The sequence below is a fragment of the Rissa tridactyla genome, chromosome 11 (genome assembly GCF_028500815.1).
Source record: "Rissa tridactyla isolate bRisTri1 chromosome 11, bRisTri1.patW.cur.20221130, whole genome shotgun sequence".
In the NCBI taxonomy this organism is placed as follows: Eukaryota; Metazoa; Chordata; class Aves; order Charadriiformes; family Laridae; genus Rissa; species Rissa tridactyla.
In genome coordinates, this window is record NC_071476.1 from 10633880 (window position 1) to 10658679 (window position 24800).

At 53.3% G+C, this 24800-nt stretch overlaps 1 protein-coding gene across 3 annotated transcripts in view; it reads right to left on the minus strand.

Annotated features, from left to right (window-relative positions):
- Nucleotides 1–24800, minus strand: part of PPP2R2B (protein phosphatase 2 regulatory subunit Bbeta) — a 98133-nt gene that overhangs the window by 23754 nt on the left and 49579 nt on the right. For all 3 annotated transcript variants that reach the window (XM_054217850.1, XM_054217851.1, XM_054217852.1), the window contains 2 exons: nucleotides 3715–3812; nucleotides 2179–2344 (listed from right to left, as the gene is read on the minus strand). In XM_054217850.1, coding sequence (XP_054073825.1) covers nucleotides 2179–2344; nucleotides 3715–3812 — 264 coding nt within the window. The remainder of the gene's footprint in view (nucleotides 1–2178; nucleotides 2345–3714; nucleotides 3813–24800) is intronic.

Genomic DNA, 24800 nt, shown 5'->3' on the forward strand with positions numbered 1-24800 from the left:
CAGCTTGCTGGAAGTGGGTACAGAAGATGTAGCTGTCACCACAGCTCTTTATTCCCAGAGTTCTGGGTTTTCTGTTCCTGCCGGACAACTGCCGGCGTGTTTATACCAGCGGTAAGGAGACGGTTGAACAACAGCACTATTGGATTAATGGAGAAATAATAGGAGAAGGGACTTCCCAGGGCTCAGAGCCTCAGGAAATGCCTTGAACGTTGGTATTTGATGTATCGAGTGATGGGACAAATTACCCAGGTGCTGGCAGAGGGACAGGGCAGCTCGGGTGGCACAGGGAGGCTGAACACGACATCCCGGCAATGAGCCAGCGCCACACATGGCCGCTCCGCTCCTCCCTGCCACCAACGTGTGTGTGTCACACACTCATGCACAGACAGGGACACACACCCCTTCCCCACACCCGCCCACCCACTGGGAAACCAGCTGAGAGATGACTCCCATATAAGATTTTTCCCTCCTACATGTTCTAGCTCATAGGGCAGTTATCCAGGGGCCACCGGTCACTTTTCAAGCCTAATTTCCAAATTAGTTTAGCTTCTAGTAATTGGGAAGGTGTTAAATACTGAGGATGCAGCAGCTCTCCTAACTCGGCCCCCGCTGTTTGCTCTATTTCTCCTCCTCTTTGAACACCCCCGGCCATCCCTGCTGACCCCCAGCCCCAAGGCACTGCCAGCCCTGCAGCCCCTCAGGGACCACAACAGGAGGGACAGGGATGCCCGGGGGTGGCTCCAGCTGGGTGTCACCCTGCAGGTGCTGGGGTGGCAGCGTCAGCAGCTCCTGCGCCGGCAGCAGGCGCTGGGACCTCTGCACGGCTTTAAAGCTCACAAGATGCCACAAGGTAAATCATTTTGCCCCCAGTGGGGCTCATGCAGAAACCCCGCGTGGAACACGTGGAGCAGGGCAATGGGCAAGTGGGGGTTCCAGCAATGGAAGCTGCGAGGGAGAAAAGCCGGGGCAGAGGGAACCTCCCCGGCAGCTCCCTGAAGCAGGTGGAACAGTGCCTGTAACTCATCCAAGTCATCCTGACCTTCCCCATCCAGACGCTGTGCAGAGCTCAGCATTTACCAGGTCTGAAAGCACCTCCGACCTGTCCCCGCAGCTCCCAGCCCCTCTGGGCTCCCACCTGCCCCGTGCCCTGAGCCCCCAGGGAAGGAGCCCCAGAACACGTGGGTACTCTGAATAATGGTGTTTTCTTTCCTCGCTCCTGGCAGAGACTCTGTCAGTAGTTTATCATCACTTCCACCAGGTTTCATATACAACCATATCATCCGTCTTCATTTTCTCCTTTACACGGCAATTCCAACAGAGTGCCATTAATTTTGTTTTTATTAACCCGCTTTACTTCAGGGGGCTTCTATATAAAATGTTAGTTTAACAGTAACAACAAAAAGAAACAGCATAACACGGGAATATTTCTAAAAGAATAATTTTGATAACCTGCTAGCATATGAAGCACCATCTCAAATGGAAAGATAATATCCCTGTTAATCAAAAAACTATTTAAAAACTCAATTAACAGAACATTATGCTCTATAATTAATCTTCATTGCATTTCAATGATTCTCCCCCCAAATGAGTTTAATAAGTCTTTGAATTTTATTACAATGATCAATAGAGTCAATTCTATAATACAAAATAAGTTGGTTATGGAAGATAATTAGACCCCTCCTTTTCCCCTGAAGTAATTAAGTCACATCCATCTTAAGGTCCCATTCATCCCAAGTAATATTCCTGGATCCTCCTGATATTTATCTGAACATAACATGGAACTGCTGAGCTGAACGCAGCTGCAAATTGAAACAAATCAGGTGCAGTTTTTCTTTTTTTTTTCTAAAAAAAAAAAGAGTTTAAAAAAAAAAAAAAGAGTTCCCAAGATCCAAAAAATAAGAATATAAGTTGTCAGCAGGGGGAAAAGATTCCCTCCCTTGCAGGGAATGGATGCCGTGAATAAGGACAAAACCTGTTGCACTGGAACCGAGCTCTGCCAGACAGTTCTGGCCAGGTTCCTGCTCGCCCATGACACCCCTGTCACCCTGAAGAGACTTGACATTTTTTTAACGTACATTTTTCCCAAAGCAACACTACAGAGCAGGCCCTGCCCGGCTGTTGGGGCCCGGGGATGGAGGCGGTGGGACGGTGCTTGCCCGGCTGCCCACAGCCACGTACCGTTGGTGGAGAGCAGGAAATAGGCTGCGTTTTGCTGCGGGAGCCATCGTATCTTATTGATCTTCTCCTCTATCTCCAAACTCTTCAGGTAATCGAACTCCGGCTCGTGGCTCTGGAAGGTGCTGTAGACATTGTACTCTCCCCTGCGATGGGGCTGGTTTTTGCTCTGCAGGAAGGGGAACAGAGGAGTGTGAGGCTCGGAGAGCCACAGAACACTTTCTTGCTGACCCTGTGGTTCTCTACGGTTTGTCAAGTCACGGTGAGCGCCTGGTCGCGGTGACGCAGCACAGGTCTGGAGGCCAAGGCACGGCCTCTCCTGGCACGGCAGCTCCCACGCGCCGGAGTGCTCAGTGGGAACAGAGCGGTAACGGAGCAGGAACAGAGCAGGAAAGGAGCCTGCTGTGCTGCTGTCCCTGGAGAACGGCTGGGACCAAGCACCAGCCCCTGCTGGGCACCAGAACCAGCCCCGGGGGAGCCACTGGCACTGTGTCGTCGGCACAGGGAAGCAGCGTTTGCCCCGCAGGTGCTCAAATGTAAAGAAAGAGTAAAGCATCCGTGGAAAGGACGCAATCTCTGCAGGCATGGACGCTGCGCCATGGCTCAGATGCGTAAGGTATCGTGGGTCTGCAAATCCCACACAGTGAACCCAGCACCAGGCTCCGAATGGGGCTGAGGTAATTAAATGAGAACTGTCGTGGAGATGAACTTCCCGCACGCAAACAATGCATTTGGGGCAGTGAAGCCACCTTGTCCCATGGAGCGCAGTCCTGCTCCAAAGCAGGAGCTGAACGGAATACACCCGGTGAGACGTTAGGAAGCTTAAAGTTCAAGAAAAGCACTAGAATAATAAAATGAGAGAGAAATGAGAAATGAAATCCTGCTGGAAAGGTTGATGAAGTGTCTATGAGTGTAACCTTTAACCGATCGCTTCTCTCCAGCTTATATAGAAATAATTTTGAGGCAGTAACTTTGAGAAAAATTTAAAACCGTCATTGGACCATGACATTTTTCATGGCCCGGCCTGACTCATCCCTTCCACCGTCAGCAAACACACCCACGGGGGAGGATGGCTCCCAACGGCTCAGACCATGCGATGCCGCATGTGCCGTGCCAGACCGACCGTGCCAGACCAGCTAACCGGGACGGCTTCGGAAATGTGTCTGGAAGGGAAACGTAATTGTTTCATCCATCTACGCTTTCCAGACATTTTGGCAGTGTCAAAAAGGGTATTGGGGTGGTTTTTTTGGGGGGGTCTATGAGATGGACACCCACAGCATGCTCAAATGCACCGGCCTGATCCAAGTTACACCCGGCTGTAGAGAGCTGCAACCAGAGCAAAAGGAGCAGGAAATGCAACGTGATTTTGGAAGGTGTTTTACAAGATGAAATCTGGTCCTGCTTATGTTAATAGTTGCTTTTCAGACTGGAGTCTGCCAGGAGAGACCTGAGGTTAGGAATGACACATACGGATTAGGGAACAGCAGGAAGCTTTTCTTAAAAGGATAAAATGGGCATTTTGCATTCACTGACACTTACCTCCTGCTCACGCTGAAATATTACAACACGGCCCCCCTTGTCCCCTGTTGCTAGTAATTCTCCAGTGTGGTTGAATTCTACTGTAGAGATGATGTCAGCTGGAAAGAAGAAGACAAAGACAATTTAAGTAATGGCAGATTGGCTTTCACAGGCATCTAGAAAGCACCATTCCCTGTACAGCTACATGCCTTGTCAGCTCTTCAACCCCTGTGGGATCTCCATAAATCTCCGTTTTTCTATTGTCTATAATAACAATGGCCACAGCATTTTGGAACTTTGCTGTCATGAACCGCGACAGTCCTGCCCCCTTGCCCCTGGCCTGCGCCCCAACGGCCGAATTCAGGGCTATTTCCATCTCCGCGCTGTGCCTGTGCTGAACGCAGCACACATAACCTGAATTGTGCTGAATGCCCGGCAGTGGGGGCGCAGCGCTGGGCGGCACGGCACGGTATGGTATGGTACGGTATGGTATGGTACAGTACGGTATGGCACAGCATGGTATGGAAAGGCACCGCACGCTCCCCTTGCACCCGGAGGAGCTGCCCCCACCACTTTGGGTGACATGATCGATTTGCCGTCCCCCCTGGCGGAGAGGGAGTGGACGGGTGAAAACACCTTCGTATTCTCCACCCGAACCCACCCGAGACCGCACCAATTCTGCCAGTTTCCTCGGCCCGTTGCTGAATCTCCCATCGTCTATCAAGGTAAATTAAAGCGACGCCTTCCAGCCCTCCGTCACCCCAACAGCCCCCATGCCGCACCGCTCCCCTTCCCACAAACCCAAGTGCCACCACCGGGGGCAAACCCCACCGGGCAGGGACTGGTGCTCGGCTGCAGTGACATGGAGAAGCGAGGAGACGCTCATAGACCTGTGACTTGTAAACGCTTTAATCTACAGTGTTTACCCTTGAGGCAAAGCAAGCAGGAGAGCCGCTAATGATTGGATTTATTAGGCCTATTTTTAGAAGAATGTCAGAGGTTAATTCCACGGCAATTACTGCCCAACTGGTGTTCGCCCACTGCCTGGAGTGCAGCTCTCCGCCAGCACGGGGCCAGGGAGGAAGGAAGGTGGCCTTGGAGCCCCAGTGTTGGTGCAAGACTGATTTTGCAATGAACAGCACTTAGCTATGATAACAGCCAGCTCGCTCCTGCCATGATGACTGACAGGATTTGCATTTCTTTTCCTTCTCATTTCTGCACTCCACAGGGCAGCGCGGGCCCTGGCTGCAACCTCCGCAGCCCTGGGAGGGGCCAGACCCCTCTGCAAAAACCGGCTGCGCCTCAGGGCACCGGCACCCTCGGAGCCCCCTGAGCACTGCCATGATTTCTCTTGATTATCAGCTCTGTCATGTGCCAGCAGAGAAAGCATCTAGGACACATAACCTGAATTGTCCCTTCTCCCACCTATGATTTCTATCGCTCTCAGACACATATTAGAAATTTATCACAGCAGATTAGAAAAGACAAGGAAGAAAAGGCCATCGACCCAGATTCAGAGACCGGCACAGACTTTCGCAGCTGCTGGGAACGCTTCTGATGGTCTCCATCTTCCAGGACACCAGCCGAGATGGCATCCACCAAACACACGCCCTGCGCCGCAGTGTCTCCCACACGAGGCATCTCAGGGGCCCTTCCACAGCCAAGGGCTCCCCCGAAACACCCCCCTCCACCCTGGAATGGAGTCTGAGCCGGGTGAGTGGCTCTAGAGGGTTTGGGAGTCAGAACCGCCACCACGGCACGCAGCGCCCAGGCAGCCCCCCCGTCCCGGCGGTGAGGGGCTCTCACCAGCACACACCATGGCTCACTGGCACATCGCTGCTCACCAGCACTCACCCCTGCTCACTGGCACACACCGATACTCCCTGGCGCACACCGTGGCTCACCGGCACACACTGTGGGCTCACCGGCACACTGCTGCTCACTGGCACACTGCTGCTCACTGGCACACACCATTACACACTGGCACACACCACTGCTCACTGGCACAGCACGGCTCACCAGCACACACCGTTATACATCGGCACACACCGTGGCTCACCGGCACAGCTCTGCTCACCAGCACACACCGTTACACACCAGCACACACCACTGCTCACCGGCACACACCGCTGCACCGCACACCGCTGCACCGCACACCACTGCACCGTACCCCGCAGCGTTGCCCCGAGCTCAGCACCAACCGGGCAGACGGCGCTGCCGGGCCTCAGTTCACTCAGGCTTCACCCGTCTGCTGCCCATGAGGGGGGGTGTGGGGAAGCAGCCCTCCAGCACGGAGAAACGCAGGACAGGGGAGCAGCCCCGATTTATCCACACTGCCCACCGCGCTGCCTTTCAGGGGGCTCCCCGCTCACGCACTGGATCCTCTCTGTCCCCGACCGCCTGCGAGGAGCCACGTCTGCGGCACTGTGACAATCCAGATGGCTGCAAGCAGGTGAGTGATGAGCTCCGGGCTGCTCCCATTAATACTCGCGGGTCTTCCCCATATTGTCCCACCTCTCCAGCATGAAGCACATTTGTAGCAACACGCAAATGCATCCCGAAGTTCATCTTAATTCATTTACAACACTTGACTGCTGTGAACAGATTTAGGGAGACAATTTCACTGCAGACGGAGATGGAGCTGCAGCAGCAACACCCAAGAGGTGCCGGTGACACCCCATCCTGCCAAGCCAGCAGAAAGGGGGTGCCGGCGGCTGGACTGGGTGGCACTGGGCTGGAAAGCTCTGCGGCGAAGCACTTTATTCCCTCACATGGAGCCCTTTTGCCTCAGACAGCCTCTGTGGGCAGCAAAGGCTGCCAGAAAGGTTTCAACCATTTCCTACTAAGGTTAAAAAAAAGGCTGAAAAGCGATGCAGGAGGACCAAGCTCTGCTCCTGCTTACACCAGAGAAGGGCCAGGCTACCTGTGGCAGAGCCGACTGCAGCGCTGGGCACGGACAGTGTCTGGGAGGGATTTCAGTCTTCTGGATTAAAGTCACTGAATGGATTTTGAACTTTTTCAGATCACCTGTTCCTCCTCTCTTGGCTGGGCGTGAACTATTGGTTAGATACCATTCCCATTTAGCAACCGGGAAAACAGGTCATGGAAGTCATTCAGGGTTTTTTTTGCCCGTTTTCCTTAGGCAATATAATCTACACATACTTCTTCGTTGCTTCTGCTGTTCTTGCACACTCTTTAAAAGCCCTTTTAAGAGATCACCCCTCTGCCGATAGGTTTATTCCGGGAATGCATCAGACACCATGACGCCTCTGGTCTCTGGGTCCCCATTTCGCATCCAATGCGGACTGGAGGCAACCAGGCACCCCCCGGGGCACCCGCGACTTCCCCGTGCTGTCTGCAAGGTGCTTCCCCCCCTGCACGGCTCCCGAACTAAGCCTCAATACACCGCTAGGTTACTTCGTTTGGGCAGAACAGAAAAGGAGATCAACAACCGGCTCCCACAGTACAGACACGTTTTTGACACTGCTGTTAAAGCATCACCATGGAAAACAAATCTCTCCTGTACCCACCCAGTTCTTTAACCTTGGATTCGCTTGACTGATGGGCTGGAATAGCAAGGACCCGCAGAGCCCTTTGCACGAGGGAAACCTTTGCAAAGAGCCTGCACTGAAGCTAGAACCTCAGAAATTAAATTAGCAAAACGTCGGTGAGCAAAACACCCACCTGATACAGTTCCCTTCCTACACTCACCACATTCAGCCAATGCCTCCCAAAGGGCAGGACAGGTATTTTTAAACATCTGTTAAAGGTTGGCAAAGAACACCTGGACAGGGCAAATCCCAGCCATGCTGCTGCTACCGCCCTGCCAGACTTGCTACAGCATTTCAGGGTCCTGCAGAATCAGAAACCAATTTGCAATTTCAAGGAAAGGACGTTGGCTCTAACAAATATAAGAAAAAACATATCCATGAAAAGTTAAGCCAAAAGCCGTGTCCCGTTCTCACAGGTAACAGCATCCACAGCTGCAGACAGATGCCACAGCCAAAATCAAACATGCTCAAGCACTAAGAAGCTTTGTGTTTGGAACCAAACCTGGCTCAGCAGGTTGCGCCAAGCCCCTGTTCAAGCAGAGGTTCTCATTCCCATAGTGGGTGACCTCCACTCTGGTGAGTGTCACGGCGATGTCGTTGGCCGAGCCAGTGTCAGTAGAGGTGATACGTGGAGAACACACCAGGGACGGACTCGGAACAGAAGCTGCAGCAGCAGCCTAGGAACTGCAGAGGCCACGGCCAGGCAGCGTTAATGTGCACCTTTTCCTTCTAAAACTCCTCAGTTGAAAATTTAACTGTTTTGCACTATTTAATCTTCTCCATCACCAGCTGCTGGTTTTAGGTCATTCACTTTTCAATGAATTAAAAATAACGTTCTGTACTGCAGTGAGACATTTTTCAGAGGGCACTTGCTCCCTAATGCATCACCTTGTCAGCAGAGCTGTCTGCAACGCCGGAGCCGGGCACCACAAGGATGCTCCAGCCACCCCGGCCCCATCACCTGTTGGTTCCGCACCTGCGGGAAGGGGGATGCAGGGCCACAGAACCTCCCGCACCCACCGTTTGCTCATGCCGCCACCAGGATTTCAGATAAGGATAATGACAGAGCTTACCTTAAGAAAAACTAACAATTAAAAAACCATCTCATGAGCAGAAGTATTCAACCCAACCCAAGCCCCACCACCGTCAGCAGGAGCGTCACGCCCCGGCACCCATGGGCTGGGCTCTGGCTCTTCTCCTCGACATCTCTGGGTAGTAACAAGAGTCTGGCATCGCGCAGGAAAACACCCCCGCGGGGTGAAATGGAGGAGGTTATGGTTGAGGAGCACAGGGCAGCATCGGATGCTTTTCAAAGATGTCTCCTGACAAACTTGGGCCCCTCCAGCACAGGCTGGTCGGTCACGGGCTGCTGCCTGCTCATCCCCACCCACTGCACTTGAGAGACACGACAGGGTGATTATTAATTAAAATTCCCATGTATTCGCATTGAAATGATCAATAATTTATGCCCGGTTCTCCTAAGGTTCCTACAGCAGTTTTGTGACAACAGAAAGGAAAAAAGCTTCTCTCTTTTTTTGCTTTTTCATTTCCTTCATCACCTCCTACACGCTCAGTGCCCCAATGCGGGAATTTAAAGAAAACAGTTTCCATGGAGACCCTCCCCTCCACTGGCACCCACCCGTCCTCCCTTCCCTCAGCATCAGCGCTCCTTCACGCTTTCATGCTAAAAATATCGAAGACGGGATTTGATTTCCGCCGTAGCGATACAGTTTTATGAGAAAAATAGGAAATTTATAATACACACACACCCCCTCCCCCTCTCTGGGTGTGGAGGGAAGGCGTGCTCTCCGTGAGGAATGGGAAAACAAACCCATTATTAAAAAGAAAGAAGACAAAACCAGGGGAGCTGCAGTCGGTGCTGAGACCTGCATTCCCGGAACAGCCCAACCCAGAGCAGGAGCTGCTTGCGCTGCTGCCCCTCTCCTCTTCCTCACCCATGCAGGAGCCCAGGTGCCCTGTGCCCGCTCCCAGAGCATCCCAGGCAGCTCATCCCTGCTCCTGGAGCATCCCAGGTGCCCCATACCCGCTCCTGGAGCATCCCAGGCACCTCGACACTGCTCCTGGAGCATCCCAGGCACCTCATCCCCATTCCTAGAGCATCCCAGCCACCTCATCCCTGCTCCTGGCACATCCCGCCTGCCGCAGCATCATCAGCAGCTCCCTGCAGAAGGGCCCTGATACTGCCTGTCCTGGCGGGGATGCCATGGGGTCACCACACGTGTCCCACCACACATGCCAGAAGCACATGCCCCCACCTCACACATGATGACACCCATGGCCCAGCCTGTGAGGTGCAGGGCACAGCAGGACAGCCATCAGCCTGGCAGGGGCATCCCCGGGCTCAAACCCGCAGGCAGAGGGGTGACCCCCAGCCCCCCGGGGGGCTCTACCTGCTGCTGTGTGCCCCCATCTCAGGTCAGCCAGCACGGCTGGCGCAGGGCAGCGCCTGACAGCCCATGCCTCCCCCTGACTGGTGGTGTTTTCCAGGGCCTGCCTTGCACACAAGTGCTGAGTTTTTGCCCTTTCTTCCGAAGTCGACCCGTTTCCACTGGCACAGAACAATTTCACCAGGGGCAGGACGGTGCAGCCCACCGCACGCTGCCGGATCGCATGGCAGGACTGACCCCATGGGCTAAAAGGGCTGCGAAGGAGTGCTCTGCTCTGCTTTCACCGCACAGCAAGCCAGGAAGAGGTTCAAAGTAGGGAAAGCCAGGGAAAAATCCATCTGTGGGTAAGAGTACCCTTCCCAGCTGAGGTACATGTGTTACAGCAACCTTTAATATCCAGAGCTTGACTGGATGACCCATGATTTTTAATTAGCTTTTCAGAAATGTACTTGCACTGTGTGTACAATGACTACTGAGCGTCCCAGGTGACGTTGCCAGGCAGGCTGGTGGGTGCCGGCTGCGCGGTGGCACCACTGCTGTGCGCTGCCCGTGGGACTGAGCTGCTGCCCCGACCAGCTGCATGCTGATGCCAGGAGGGATGTCAGCGGAGGCTCGTCTCAAGGGCTTGCAGCGTGCCACGGGCACTAGCCTCATGCTAATTGCCAGAAGGTATGCCGGAGCGCTGCCAGCCTAAAGCAGGGGACGCGTGAGTCACTGCATGACAGTGTCTTCCCTGGTTGCCTCTGCTCCCATGCCTTCCGCACCCCTGAGAGTCACGCAGCCCTCCCGCGCACCGTCTCCTCCCTCCGCAGGGCAGGACCACGACAGACGCACAAACATTTCTGCACAGCTTCGCTCTCTGCAAGCCGCAGAGAAAACCCTTTAGAGGCAGGAAGAGCATTACTGTAAGCATCATTATAAACTGCCTACAGTGGGAAGGTCACAAACAGCAAACTCTGTGTCTGAGATCCATAAGTGAGTCAGTCATACAGCTGCAAAATTCGCAGTTTCCAACCCAACAGGACCCAGAGCTGACATCTCCACGCTGCTATGCGTGGTTTCACCCTAAAGCTCGTCTGTTCCTATAAATGTCTCTTACAGCCTGCTCACTCGCCCCAGGCACCGGGATTGGAGAGCTGGCACGTTCTCCAGGTCCTGGTGCTCAGGCGCTGGTACTCAGCCCCTCATGCATAAAACGACCCTAGAGTTTCACTCCCCCAAAACAAGTGACAAGTAGGTGGCTTTGCACTTTGTAGGACAGACACCAATGGGGGACCCCTGCTGAAGTCAAGAGGATGCGTCTATTTACACTCATGCAAGATCTAGGAGAAGAGCATCATGTGGCAATAATTGGGAGAGAAAAAGGCAGAAAATAAAGCTGCAAAATTTTCAGTCATTTTTAGGATTGTTCTTGTTCCTGCCAAAATGTTGACAAAAATACAACAAAACTGTCAAATTTTCACCAGCTTCTTTTCCAAGGAACTGACCGCTGCTTCCCTGCTCTGTGGCAGGGGTCACAGCTGTGGTCCATCCCGTAGGGACACTGCGGGGCGACCCAGACAGGATTTGCCTCTAAACCAGCCCTGACAATCCGTCTCCTTCCCACCATGCAGAGCTTTGCTCTCATTGCTCTCTTTGCTTTTTCACGTACCTACTGAAAACGTGATACTGGACCTTCCGCAGGATCAAACACCAGCTTTCCTCAGGGCAAGCCCTGTCGCAGCGTCACGAGAGGTTTCCCCAGCGCTGAGCCGCAGGGACACTTCAGCCCCCGCAGCTCCGCTCTGGACCTCAAACCTGACGGTCCCCAAGACCTGCACGTTTTCTGTGACTGAGGACAACCCGCCAGCGCTGGCAGTCGAGGAAGGAAGAGCAACCAGGGCCTGATCCTGGTCACTTATTCCTGTGCCTCCCTCCCCTCTGGCTGCTCTCCCAGCAGGACAGGCCTCTCCCGGGGGGGAAGTGGGCAGTCCACGGCCCAGCACCCCCCCACAGGCCCAGGAGTTGTGCAGATGACACCATGGGGCCAGTTTCTTCCCTGATTCCTCCAGGGTGGAGCTCTGCCTTTCCCCACAGCCCTGACCTCTTCGCTGCTGGCCGGCGTGCTCCTGCCGCTCGGCCCTGCCGGCGGCTGCCAGGGCTCTCCTGACCGCGGCTTGGATTCGGATGCCCCCAGCTTCTTAATATTTGTATAAATCACCCAGCTGACGGCACCGCACACAAAGCCTCCGACTCTGCAGATGATAATAAATTGGGAAGCACCATAAATAACAGCAAACAAGGCTGCCAAATGAAGAAGGATTTAGATCATTCAAATCCCAGGCTATGAGTTGTCAAATCCAGTTTAATGCTGATAAGTGTGGGATAATAACTCAGCACAAACACGTCTCTCCTCCCCCCGTCAGCCCCCCGAACAGAGTGAGGGCAAAGGGGGTTCGCCGGGTGGACGGGGATGCTGCTGCACGGCGTCCCCCCCAAGCCTGCTGCTCAGCCATGGGGGAAGCAAACGGGATGCTGACGGGTCCTGTTAACTGCAGAACAACGTCTACATCTGAAACCATTCAGGTGGATGAAGAAAGCACGGGGAGGTCATAAAAAATTAAAGGGCTTAGAGAGGGAAATGAAAGACACAGCCAAGTGTGGTCAGGGGACAGCCCGACCACAAGCCCACCCATGGCCCCTCTGCGGGGTCTCGGTGCGGGCGAAGCACCGTCTCCGCATCCCACCACCCCATGGCAGGAGGTGGACCCCGAGCTCAGTAAGGGGTTTCAAGGAGGACGCAGACCTTCGAGTTGCCACTGAATAATGCAGCACAATCCTCAGCCTCCCAAGGAGGCTCCTGGCTCAGTGACAGCCTGTGGGTCTTACCTTGCCCAGGAAATGGTGAGACTCTATGCATTTCACTGTTTAAAAGAGATCCCTTCGGTTTCCCTTTCTGTCTGCCTCTCTCAAAACAAAAAAAAAAAGGGAGAGAGCAGGGGTTTTTAATAACTCTGAAACTCACATGCTGTCAGCAATGAGGAATTCACGCTGCATGTCGGAGCTTTAAACGCAGAGTTTTGATGGAGAGTTACCAACTCTTGAACACTGCAAGGCATTTTAAAGGAACCATGACCTGCTCTCACTTTTCTAAGTTCAGATTTACAGAAGAAAAAAACCAAAGCAAACACAAACCACCCACCCACCCACCCACCAGTCGCAAATGTGAACAGTCCAACGGCCCTGTCTGTTGTGGATGCAGACCGGGCAATAAATGGAGAATTAATTCTTCTGGGGCCAACCCCTCCTGATGCGCACACAACAGGCACCTCTGCAGCAGGAAGGCAGCTGAGGAGTCCTCCAGCCTCTTCAGGGACTTCAAAGCTTTACAGGTTCAGCTCTTCTGGGGGATGGCCAGGGCACCTTGGAAACACCTCCCATGAAACATCCCACCAGCTCCAAGAGCAGCACCGGCTGTGGGAGCAGGAGCAGCCCGTGTCCCCCAGCGCCGCCTGCGGCAGGGCCAGAGCTCCCAGTCTCCACTCCAGCAGGCAGAGCAAAAACCTCACCCAAAGTCCTGGCTGCAGCTTTCTTCCCTGCCTGTGAACAAGCGTTCGCAAGGAAGCAAACCGAGGATTTCGGGGCCCCTCAGTGACACAAAAGGCAGAGGGAAGACCGGGCAATGCTACAGGGCTGGAGGGGACAGGGAAGCATCACCAGGGTCCCACCAGAATGGGCAAAGCGCGGTTCACAGGGTCACGCAGGGCTGAACCCAGCCATCAATCCTCCCCCAGACTGTGTGGTCCACGACAGGGGGGGAGCGGGTGGGAAGCGAAGAGGACAGCAGAGGTTAAACTGGGATCTAATGGCATGCAAAATCACATGTGATTGATCGGCATTGATTTTTCCCTGCTGAGGTGAATGATAGCCTGGCAAACAGAAATCAATTCCACTGCATTAAGCCCAGTAAGGATCTGGTATCATCAGCAAAACGCCCTGAAACACCATTGCTCGCCGACAGCGCGAAGCATGGCACAGCACCACAGCCGGGCCAGGGCTGTGGTGGAGAAGGGAGGCCAGGCTTTGTGGAAAAACACCACGCCGGAGCCCTGGGAAAGGCCAGGCCACTCCTCTGCCCCATGGCAAGTCCTGTTTTCTGCAGGAGTTGGGCTGGAGTCACAGCTCGGAGTTGGACCTCCCGGTGGCTTCGGGGCGGGCTGAGCTCTGCCGCCTGGGTACGGCTTCTCCTTGCGACGAGGCGATGTTGCAGAGCTAGCAGCAGCTGCTGCTCTTCCCCAAAATGGAATAACTCTCCTAGATTTAAGTGCTAAAAATACTGGCACATTCAAAATTTCTCTGCCCTTGTTACAGCAAAGAATAATTTAGTGCTACCGACCTAGACGAAAGAAACTTCCATCTGGTGGCTCCCCCAGCACATCCCCCACTGCAGCGGCTCTTCCAGAGTGCCCAAATGGATTTACTTCTCTCCCACCATTCTCTCAAGGTTTAATTCACTGTAACTGCTGGAAATGAGAGCTCAGGAGGGAATAATGTCATGGAGGCGATCAGCATGAAGGCACAGGGAGAGCAGCGGCTCTCACCGCCCCAGTGCCCGGGTGCACACGGCAGCGCTCTGTCCCCGTCACGTGGCACCCGTGATCAAACGCTCCCCCTGAGCTGAATGCAACCAGCAGAAACCACGCTGCTTCGAAATGCAATGGGTCGGTTCATTAACAGATGCAGAACAATAAAATAGAAAAGAAAGCCAACAACAGCTTTCAGACAGAACCGTAACTTTACATGGCACTCGACAGAGATACTCCTTTTTAACCTCAACACGTCTTGACTCCAGAGGGTCCCGTCGCAGCTGATTGTTACAGGCACTTGCAGCGAAGCAAAGGGCAGGAGATGCCATCTCAAGGGAGCTCCGGGACCTCTCCCAGCGCGGAGCAGGAACGTGCTCACTCATCCTGCCTACGAACATGAGACCCAGGAGATGAAGGGCTCCGGCCACGCAGCGTGGCCATTACCCTGCCCCCAGGAGGGACACATTGCACCTTCTGCCTGCAGCAGTAGACGATGCTCCCAAGAAGCATGGGGAGAGGAGGGAAGAGCTGCGACTGGGAGATGCAGCTACATCCTGGGGCTCAGCTGTCCCTTGCCCTCCCATCCATGCAGGGACAAGCGAGGAGCGCAGCGGAGAGGGAAGAGAAGAGGTGAAATGGAGAGGTGCAGGGGGATCGCTCTATGTGACAGGCTGGACCAAACCTCCTACCGGGATAGTCATGTGCCACAGGGTTAGAAAAGACCTCCCATGCTCTGGGCAGGAACACCCAGACCCTGACGGGACCAGGGAAATGCCATCCTGCGGGGAAGGACCGAGGAGCCGCTCTGGTGCTGCGCCGGAGCAGAGAGCGGACCCGCACTGCCGCAGCCACGGGCCGTGTCCCCCGGGGTGTGCAGGAGTCACCGCTCGCAGGACAGAAAAGCCTCCTTCAGAAAACACTGGTGGTTTTAGACGGGAGCTCTGGGCAAGAAATAGAAAAGGCAGAGGCCAAGGGCTGAAAGCAGCAGGCGAGAGCTGGTGCACACAGCGAGACCCCCTGCGCTGGGCTCCTGCTCCCCTTCTCCCGGGCGGTGCTTGCACCCAGCGCTGCCCTTCCCCGCTCCCCGCCAGCACCCCGCGGCGTGGCACACGTCCCCATGCGGCACCGCACGCGTCCCTGGGCCCACACGACACACTCTCGCTGGCCGGGGATGTGCACGTGCAACGCAAAACTCCTCTTCTGGTATTAAGATGCACAACTCGTTAGCTGTTGGATTAATGACATTTTTTAATTGGTCAGGCTATGAAAACCTTATAGAGCTGTTATACATTACACCTGTAATGGCGGAACAGCATGTTAATCAAGAAAATTAGCGCGAGACCCAGAGAATCTCTCTACCAGCGCAAATAATCCTCACTTTGAGAGGAAAATTAACAGCCGCGTTACGAAGTCCCAGAGCACCTGGCCCTGCAGGAGACCTGGACCAGTCGCACAGGTGCTGCCTGGCCAGGGTGGCACGGCCTCGGCCGCGGGGACCAGCTCTCGCCCCCGCGAAGGCCCCGTCCCCGGCCGAGCAGCAGGACAGGCCGTGCCACGCGCCAGTGCCCACCACCCCTCCTGGCACCTGGACATAGCGGGAGCTGCTTCTCTGGCTGCCCCCTGGCACCAGGTACCGCCATCCGAGACACCAACGCGAACACACGTCAGCGGGGGCGGGCTGCATTGCCACTCGTGGAAAGCAAAGATGCACACAGCTCTACGCGGGACTGAAAGGATTTAAAGATGCCGCCTTAATAATCCTGTGGCGGGACAGACACACTGTAAGGATGCTTAAAATAACGACAAAACATGCTCTACAGAGTGCGTTAATTTCAAAGCAAACAAAACCTATCATGAATTGTGGAATTACTAAAATCCATCATTTCCTCTATCAGCTTCCTTCTCTTTTTACTGTTCTTTTCTACACTATTCCTCTGGCATGCACACATGCGCACGTAGGTACAGCCCTCCGTTACATGCTGACGTTTCTGCCGTTACGGGGGATCAGAGGAGCAGCGCCTGGGAAGGGACACGGTCCGACAGCAGCCTGTCCGCACCCACCGCCCCCCCAGTGCCCGCACCCCCGCGCTGCCAGGACACCACGCCGGCTGCCGTGGCTGCGCCGCTGAGCAGCTCGCGCTGCCAGGAGCATCCCCAGACAACTCATCCGACTGTACCCTGTGCCTTGGCTCGCTGCAGAGTTTACGTTGCCATCCTCTTGCCAAGAGGCTGAGAGGCAAAAGACAGAAAACCTTCTTAATATGGCTGATGTGGGCTTAGAAATCAGAATAGAAAATCCAAGTCCTCCTGCAAAAATATACTCTTAAAATAAATCAGACTTTGTAAAAAGCATCTGAGCATCAATCAAGTCCTCCAGCCTTTCCACACTAACACCTTTAAAATCCCTAAGGATTTCTGCAAACCTTGGGCTCTCTCCCAGGTCTGCCACGAGACCGTCTGGGCATTTCTCATTCATGGGCATAAAGAATAAGCAACGCAGAAAGCCGTCTGGTTTCCAAATACCTTCCAAAAACCTGTAGTTTCCAAGTGACATCACTGGTTGCTGAAACCTGAACAGCTGACAGGAACACGAATTCACAGATACTGACAATACCTAGCTCTTTGTGTTTACCAGATCCTTATCCTCAGCAGGAACACAAAGGCTCTTTTCTAGCAAGGTAACACCATGCTGACCGCTGCAGCAGCCCACTGATAGTCAGCGCGCACGTGTATTCTCAAGACGTTGCCCTGCAAACCCAGGAAACCCTAATACATGAATATCACTGTTAAATTATTATTGCAGCAAAGGGGTCGGCGTACAGACACCAGGATGGATGTTTTGCCAAAGCGCTCAGTGTGCCATGCATTCTGTCTTTCTGGTCATCTTGCTGAAGCCATCTGTTAGCTTATCAGCAAACCCTATTGATTTTTTAAAAATCTGAATTAGAAGTACCCAAATGTCAGCTAAGCGAGTAAAATCTGGAAGCAGCAAGCTTTCCTCTCATGTATAGCAGCTGTTTTCAGCTTATGACCAAAATTTGCTATCATCTTGCACTGATGTCATTCTCCGCCTCATTATTCCAGTTTGGTGCCCTGGCACAAGCCCCCCCAGCCAACGCAGCCGGTACAACGCGCAGCAACCACTACAGAGGTTTCCTCCTGCAAGCGGGGTTTCAACAGGACACTGACACTGAGCGCTCGGCAACGAGCTCCGCTGACAGAGACTCATTCCATGAAGGATCACAAACCACTTTGCAAACATGGAGACTCACGGTAACAATTTTACGGGGGCAAACCCAGGCGTGGGACGCCTGAACAGGCTGCCTGAACCCTCTAAGCCATGCCCACCGTCTGGGCTACTGGGCTCAGAATTTCCCTCATCAGAGAAGTGTTCTGTTTTCTCCCCCTTCCCAGTTTTCTGACGCGCTCATAGAGCCGAGAGCCCGCAGCCAGGAGCGGGGTAGCTGGCGTGAGGGTTCTCATGGGGTCCCCCTTGCCAGTGGCAGCTGCCTCCGACCTGCCATAACGCAGCTGCCCTTCCCTGAACATCCAAAGACCTTCTGGTCAGTCAGCTCTTCTGGTGCTTCGGAGTCCACGGAGGTTCTGTTATACCTGTCTCAGGCATCAGTGTGGTGCTGGACACGGCGCAGCCCGCGAGCGCTCGCATGGGCACACATCAGGTCTCAAGACCCTCTTTCATCTTACAGCACGGACATGGCTTGCTCTCCAGCTCTGAGGTGAGACCCTTCACCTTCATCTCCTCTGAAGCTCCTGGGATCAGAGGTCTCCTCACCAGAACACCACCAGTGGCCAGACACACGCTTGCTTTTCAGCAGAGCTTCAGGAGACCGCAGCCCTCCTGGCCCACTTTGAGTGTGGCCCCAGGACACTCCCTCTCTAAAGCTGAAAAGCCCCAACGAGGGCAGTGCAGGTTAGAATACACTTTAGAAGGCTAATAGAGCAAACGCCAGAACGGGAAAAGGTTCAACAATGGCAAGGGGGTAAACAGCACTTAAAGAGGGTGGCCCCATTGCAGAGTTTTCATAGACACCCAAAGATGACACATCTCTTGGGGCGGCGGGGAGGCAGCACAGAGGCAGAAACACTGGTGGATCAGCGGTGGGACGCAGGTGGGCCCAGTGCTCACCCGGGAACAGGAGAAGGCAAACAGGGAACGCAGCCAATGGGAGATGAACACCTTCCGCACGGAGCAGCTGAGCCATCCCTGCCATAATCTGCCTTTAAAGAAAGCACACGTGGAAGCCACAGCCCGCAGAGAGGGCTGATATTCGAAAGAATGTGCTTCATATCTCAATTCTGTATTTAGGGGAAAGCAAACACACTAAAGCTATGTACAGACAGTCCCTGGCATTTGTTGCATAGATTTGAATTTAATCAGCTAAAGATGGCTTAATCCAACATCTGGGGCTGTATCAAGCAGGAACGCACCACAAAAGGATTTCTTTCATGTTGGGCTCAAGCAGCTGCAGCCCAGCGGTGCCGGGTGATGCTGCCCAAAGTACAGGGCTGCACCCACTCCATCGCAGCCACCTCGTGTCCAAGCAAATGGGGCATTTCCATTTGACATCGGCCACCGCAGTGCTCCACCAAGAACATTTCTGTGTCTGCCCCAGTCAAGTGCCATCACCTGTAGGTCCTTTCCTCATCCTCCAGCCCATGGTCCCCTCCCCAGGAGGCAGCATGGCCTGTTGTGACCCACCACCGTCCTGCCCGGTGCCTTCAGGGACCGGTGCTGCTCGGGGTCCTCGGCTGCTGTTGGGCTGCTCGGGCTCTGCCACCATGCGGGGCTCGGTGACGATGCCCACCACGGCTCCAGCACTCCTCGCCCAGGGTCACAAACCCCTCACGAAGCAGTGCCAAAACCGATGTTAACCCAGGAAAAGTCTGAGTGATGGGGCCAGTCCACAACACGCATTCTGCCTGCTCGGTTTAAAACTCATCATGAACTAGATCTTCTGCCTACTTTAACATTTCTTCCAGCGGAAGCTGAATGTCTGTGCCATCGCTTTCAATCTGCCCCTAGACGAGCTCATTTCAAGACATTTTCCATGTAGTATTTTAATTAAACTTTCTTTCTTTCAATTTAGTGTTAGGTTCACTACATGATGTTCTGAGCCACTGAAATGAATTGCCTAAAAGTAATTTGTGCAGCAGCTGAAGGAGGAGATTATAGCTATAAATGAGTCCATCTTTTGAACTTTGCATCCTGTGCCGATATCAGTCTGCTGTGTGTGTCTCTGCATTTCTGTACCTGCAGCATTCAGCACCATTCGATGTAATGGCTCAGAAAATGTAACGGGCAGCAGCGTCTGCGGAGTCCTGCCCAGTTCCACCACGGAGCCGCAGCAGCCGGCCGAACGGGCAACCTGCGTTCGTGGTGCTCAGCACCGCAGCACCCCACGGCGCAGCCCAGAGCTGCTGGGGTGCAGAGGGCACGCAAGCGCTGCCTTCACCCGGGAGGTGGCTTGTCATCTTGTTACCAAAGGCAGGCCTCTGCTTTGTTTCTAAAATAGTTGCTTCTTACTAACCTTCTTACTGTGTGAGAAAATAGCTAATTACTGACTTTTTTACTGTGTAAAAATAGTTAGTCACTGAGCTGATGTTACAGATAGTGATAATGAGGAGACAACCAGTAGTTAATCACTTCAAGGTTCTTCTATACCTCAAGTATGTACTCCTATACCAATCAGGATAGAGTTATGGCTGCTTCAAAGAACATCCTTATTATCTTCAAGAAGTTGGCAAACTTACAGCAAACTTTTACTGTCCTGAGATGACTCAATACTTCAAAAGGATGATGTGAGGAAGGGTCTCCTTACCCATACGACCACCGAGACACTCACGCTTGCGCAGAAGTGTTTTGCCGACACAGCAAAATTTGATACGCATGGGCAAAAAGACTATTTGGTTACCCTAATGAATATGTAAGCCTAGGTGGAGTTATGTATTAGGTAGGTGGAACAATGAGAATATTTTGTGTATAAATAATGGGTGAATATCCCTGGTAAGGTGTGCTAGATTTGTGGGTTTCCCCTAGCACCCGACATCGAATAAAGCAATATCTCCTCTCTAAACTACTTTTGGTTTCGAGGGCTTTTATTTCAGGTAACAATCTCAGTAAGAAAGCATTGTGTCTCTTGCTAGTAAGTAGCAGAGAGTAAATAAATACTTGGTTTACAAATTGCAAGTGTAAATAACAAATATTTCTATCTGAAACTAATCAGTAATTGCTCCTGGTGGTACTGCTCATGTCCCAACTCAGGTAAGGATCTAACACACCACTGGAATACCTCTGCCAAAACAGAAATAACCTTGCTTACTTCCCCGAGGGATAAATCACTACTCAATCTGCACCTGAAACGGAGAGGTCATGGCCGTGCTATTTTTAGAATCTGCTAGGTTGTGATAACAAGAATTCATCTTTATCATGGGAGAACTAATATCTTTAAGCTTAACGATGTCCACAGTTGGATCCTAGCTCAGCTGCTAATCACCACCATCATCTGCAAGAAACAGACACAGCAAAACGCTGAAGGACCCTTCGATAATACAAGTGGTACCCGCTGATCGCTCTCCAGCAAAGCCTTTTCCTTAGCGCAAACACTCTGCTAATTTTTACTGCGAGCAAGCGTGCAAATGACCAGGATTTCAGAGAGCAAATACCCTCTGGAGCAGTTTGGAGAGCTCAGAAAGTTCCCCTGCTTTTCTGCCGACGTGCATCACGAGAAACCAGCGGGGGGCTGAGGTCGGGGTAGGTGCTGTGTGAGCGGTACCACCCCCGCACGCACCCTGGGGGCTGCACTCCAGGAGACGGTCCCCAGCGCACCCAGCTGGCTCGGCGGGCATTGAGGACGTCCCAACACGAACACGGCCCTGTACCTTCTCCGGGCGCCCAGCTCAGTTCAGCTCCTCCGCCCCGAGCAAAGGGGCTGCAAGGCATCTGTCAAACCAGCACCCAGCCGCGCACCACGTCTCGCACGCCGAAAAATCAACCACCGACCCCTTGCTTCCCATTCGAATTCATCATTCTACCATGGATTTTGTCCCCTTGGATGGAAAATATATTTGGATTTATTTTCATCTATCTTCAGTGGGAAGTAGTAGACAAACCTTGCTTGTTATCAGGGAATAAACTCCGGGATGTGATAAGCTTCCAACTGGAGGCACGGACATTCATTAGATCAAATGAAAACCCTCGCCTAGTCAGATGGGATTTAATTAAGTTGATTCTGACAGGGAATTAAAGGTCTTTGCTGGGAGCTCTGTTTCTGGTGTCGCGGCTGTATCATTGAAGCTAAACATAGTACTTCCCGAGGCAGTATTAGTACAAAATATTTCGGACAAAATTGTTAGACTGAGATAATCTTGACACTGTTCATCTGCAGGAACCAGAGCCGCAGCTGAACCTGGTTGCTCCTAGTGAGGTCTTATCGTTAACACAGTAACATGGCAAAATTAATTAGAGTGCATGGAAAACTGATTTGTTTATGCTAAAACTAGCAACAAATGCAGAGACAAATACAGAAAATGATCCTGCATGCTGCCAGGGCCGGGCAGTGGCAGGCAGCTATCGCCCATCTAGACGTGGCAACTCTTTCAGAAGATGGTCCGTGTCCAAGTGGAGGCCAGTGACAAGTGGAGTCCCTCAAAGATCAGTACTGGGACCGGTCTTGTTTAACATCTTCGTCAGCGACATGGACAATGGCATGGAGTGCACCCTCAGCAAGTTTGCTGACAACACCAAGCTGTGTGGGGCGGCTGACACGCTGGAGGGAAGGGACGCCATCCAGAGGGACTTTGACAGGCTGGAGAGGTGGGCCCATGCCAACCTCATGAAGTTCAACAAGACCAAGTGCAAGGTCCTCCATCTGGGTCGGGGCAATCCCAAGCACTGATATAGGCTGGGCAGTGACTGGCTTGAGAGCAGCCCTGAAGAAAAGGACTTGGAGATGCTGGTGGACGAGAGGCTCAACATGAGCCGTCAGTGCGCACTAGCAGCCTAGAAAGCCAATTGTATCCTGGGCTGCATCAGGAGAAGCGTGGCCAGCAGGTCAAGGAAGGTGATTCTCCCCCTCTACTCCACTCTCGTGAGACCCCACTTGGAGTACTGCATCCAATTCTGGAGCCCCTACTACAAGAAAAATATGGATGTGCTGGAACATATCCAGAGAAGGGCCACGAGGATGATCAGAGGGCTGGTGCACCTCTCCTATGAGGACAGACTGAGAGAGTTGGGGTTGTTCAGTCTGGAGAAAAGAAGGCTCCGAGGAGACCTTATAGTGGCCTACCAGTATCTTAAGGGGGCCTACAAGAAAGCTGGTGAGGGACTTTTTAGGATGTCGGGTAATGGTAGGACTAGAGGGAATGGATTAAAACTAGAGATGGGTCGATTCAGGATGTTAGGAAGAAGTTCTTCACCATGAGGGTGGTGAGACACTGGAACAGGTTGCCCAGAGAGATGGTGGAAGCCCCATCCCTGGAAGTTTTTAAGGCCAGGCTGGATGGGGCTCTGAGCAACCTGATCTAGTGGGAGGTGTCCCTGCCCATGGCAGGGGAGGTGGAACTAGATGATCTTTAAGGTCCCTTCCAACCCTAACAATTCTATGATTCTATGATTCTAAGATCCTCGTGCAACCAAACAGCAGCACCGAGGCACTTTTAGTATAACATTCCATTCGCAGGTCTGATTTTCTATCGAACTATGAGTAACTCTGCTTAAACGGACTGCCCGCCCCGTCTTGCCCCATGGGTCCATGGGGGACGGGGGCTCTCAGCTCCCGGGAGGTGCCAGGCTGACAGCACGGCCGACACAGGAGAGCACGGGAGCCGACAGCCCCGGCTCAGGATGGCAGAACGGAGCAGGGAAGGGCCTGTCCTGCCCCAGCGAAGCCCCTTGCTCCCTGCCAGCATCGGGGCAGACGGCAGCGCTCTCCCGGGGCCAGCACCGCTCATGCTGCCCCGCCAGCACTCGCACCGCCAGCGTCCAGGCGTGCAGAGGAGAAGCTGTAATTAGTAATTTCCAGGGAGGCCAGAGCCTATTACGAGCGTGTCCCTTGCTGTTCCCCAGGGTGACCTACGGCTCAGGGATGTTTCAGACTGTGGCTGGTCACAGGCTCACACCGGTCTCTGATTCATGGCGCAGGCTGCAAGGCAAAGTCACCTGGATTTTAACAGTCTTTCACAGCACCGCCGCTGAAAACATTGGGCTTTACCTATGCCTTTTCTTTTTTTTTTTTCTTTTACAACTATGCACTGCACAGACAACATAAAATGCAATTTCCCAAGAGTAAGGGCCTCGTCACAAAAGAAGGTGTAGAATTATTTCGTCTATTGTCCACACTTTGTTTGCACAAAGCTGTGGTTAATGGTGAAGATCACGACTCCACCCATATCAGAGGTGAATGGCGTGGCACCACGAGCACAAAGATCTTCAATACAAGGCACTCACTGACACGGGAGGAGCAGGGTGAGTGTGAAAAATGGCTCTGATCCAGCAGGAGAAGGATCATTGAGTGTCTCTCAAGCACACATGGTCAGCACCGAACAGACGTAATCATACAACATCCAACAATTTCCACTGAAAACCCGCAGCGATAAACAATATGTTCTCTTACGGACCGTCTTCTAGAAATGACTTCAAGGCTTTGCAAATACTAGTCATCACCACGCCTCTGTGAGGTAAGACTTGGGCACCCGGCTCTGTTCCTCCCCGTGTTGTCAGTGAGAAAGCAGGTTACCAGATGTTACCTGATGTTACCAGATGTCGAGCAATGCTGCTTTTATTTGCCATCCATGGCCTGCCCGATGCTGAATGGAAGACATCGGGCTTCCCTCTCCTCACCCTGCTGCCCGCTGCGGTTCGCCAACAAGTGAATTACACTTTTTGAGTAAGGCGATATAGTAGGTAGAGCAGATTTAAATGCTGCTTTGAGTCTGAGTCACAGCCAGCTTCAGTCCAGAGCTCCCCACCCAGCACCGCAGCGTCACCCACCTCCGGTGACTCCCAGCATCGCTGCCAGCCCAGTCAAGCTTTCTCAAGCCTGGCGGCGCCCTGTGACGCTAATGAATTTGGGAAAATCTCTGCTACGAAGAGGGATCAGTACCATGGGAGCTCCCATCCGCCCGCCTCGGGTGGATGATGCAGCGTCCAAACACAGCACTCGACATCAGTCCCTGCCCGGGGGGAGGAACAGCCGTTTCTGGCGGCAGATGACGCGCTGTCAGAGCAGCATCCTCCTTATGCCGGTTGTCGCCTGCCTGGTACAGCCTGCATCGGGGGAATTGTTTGTGTGGCGGTGAGGGGAGAGCCGGGGAATCAACAAATGTTTTAATATTCTGGAGCAATGCTCTGGGCAGACGGTCAGGCTGCCGCTGCGGCTGCCAGCACACAAGGTGAGAGTGCTTCGTCCCGGGGACGGGGGACACTGTCTGGGGAGGGGACAAGGAGCAGCGTCACTCCCCCAAAATGGCCATCGTCGCAAAAGCGACTGCGGGACACCCAAGGGCTGGCATGGTTCCTTCCAACACACCCAGGTGCAAGCCGAGGGTAACGATGTGGATTT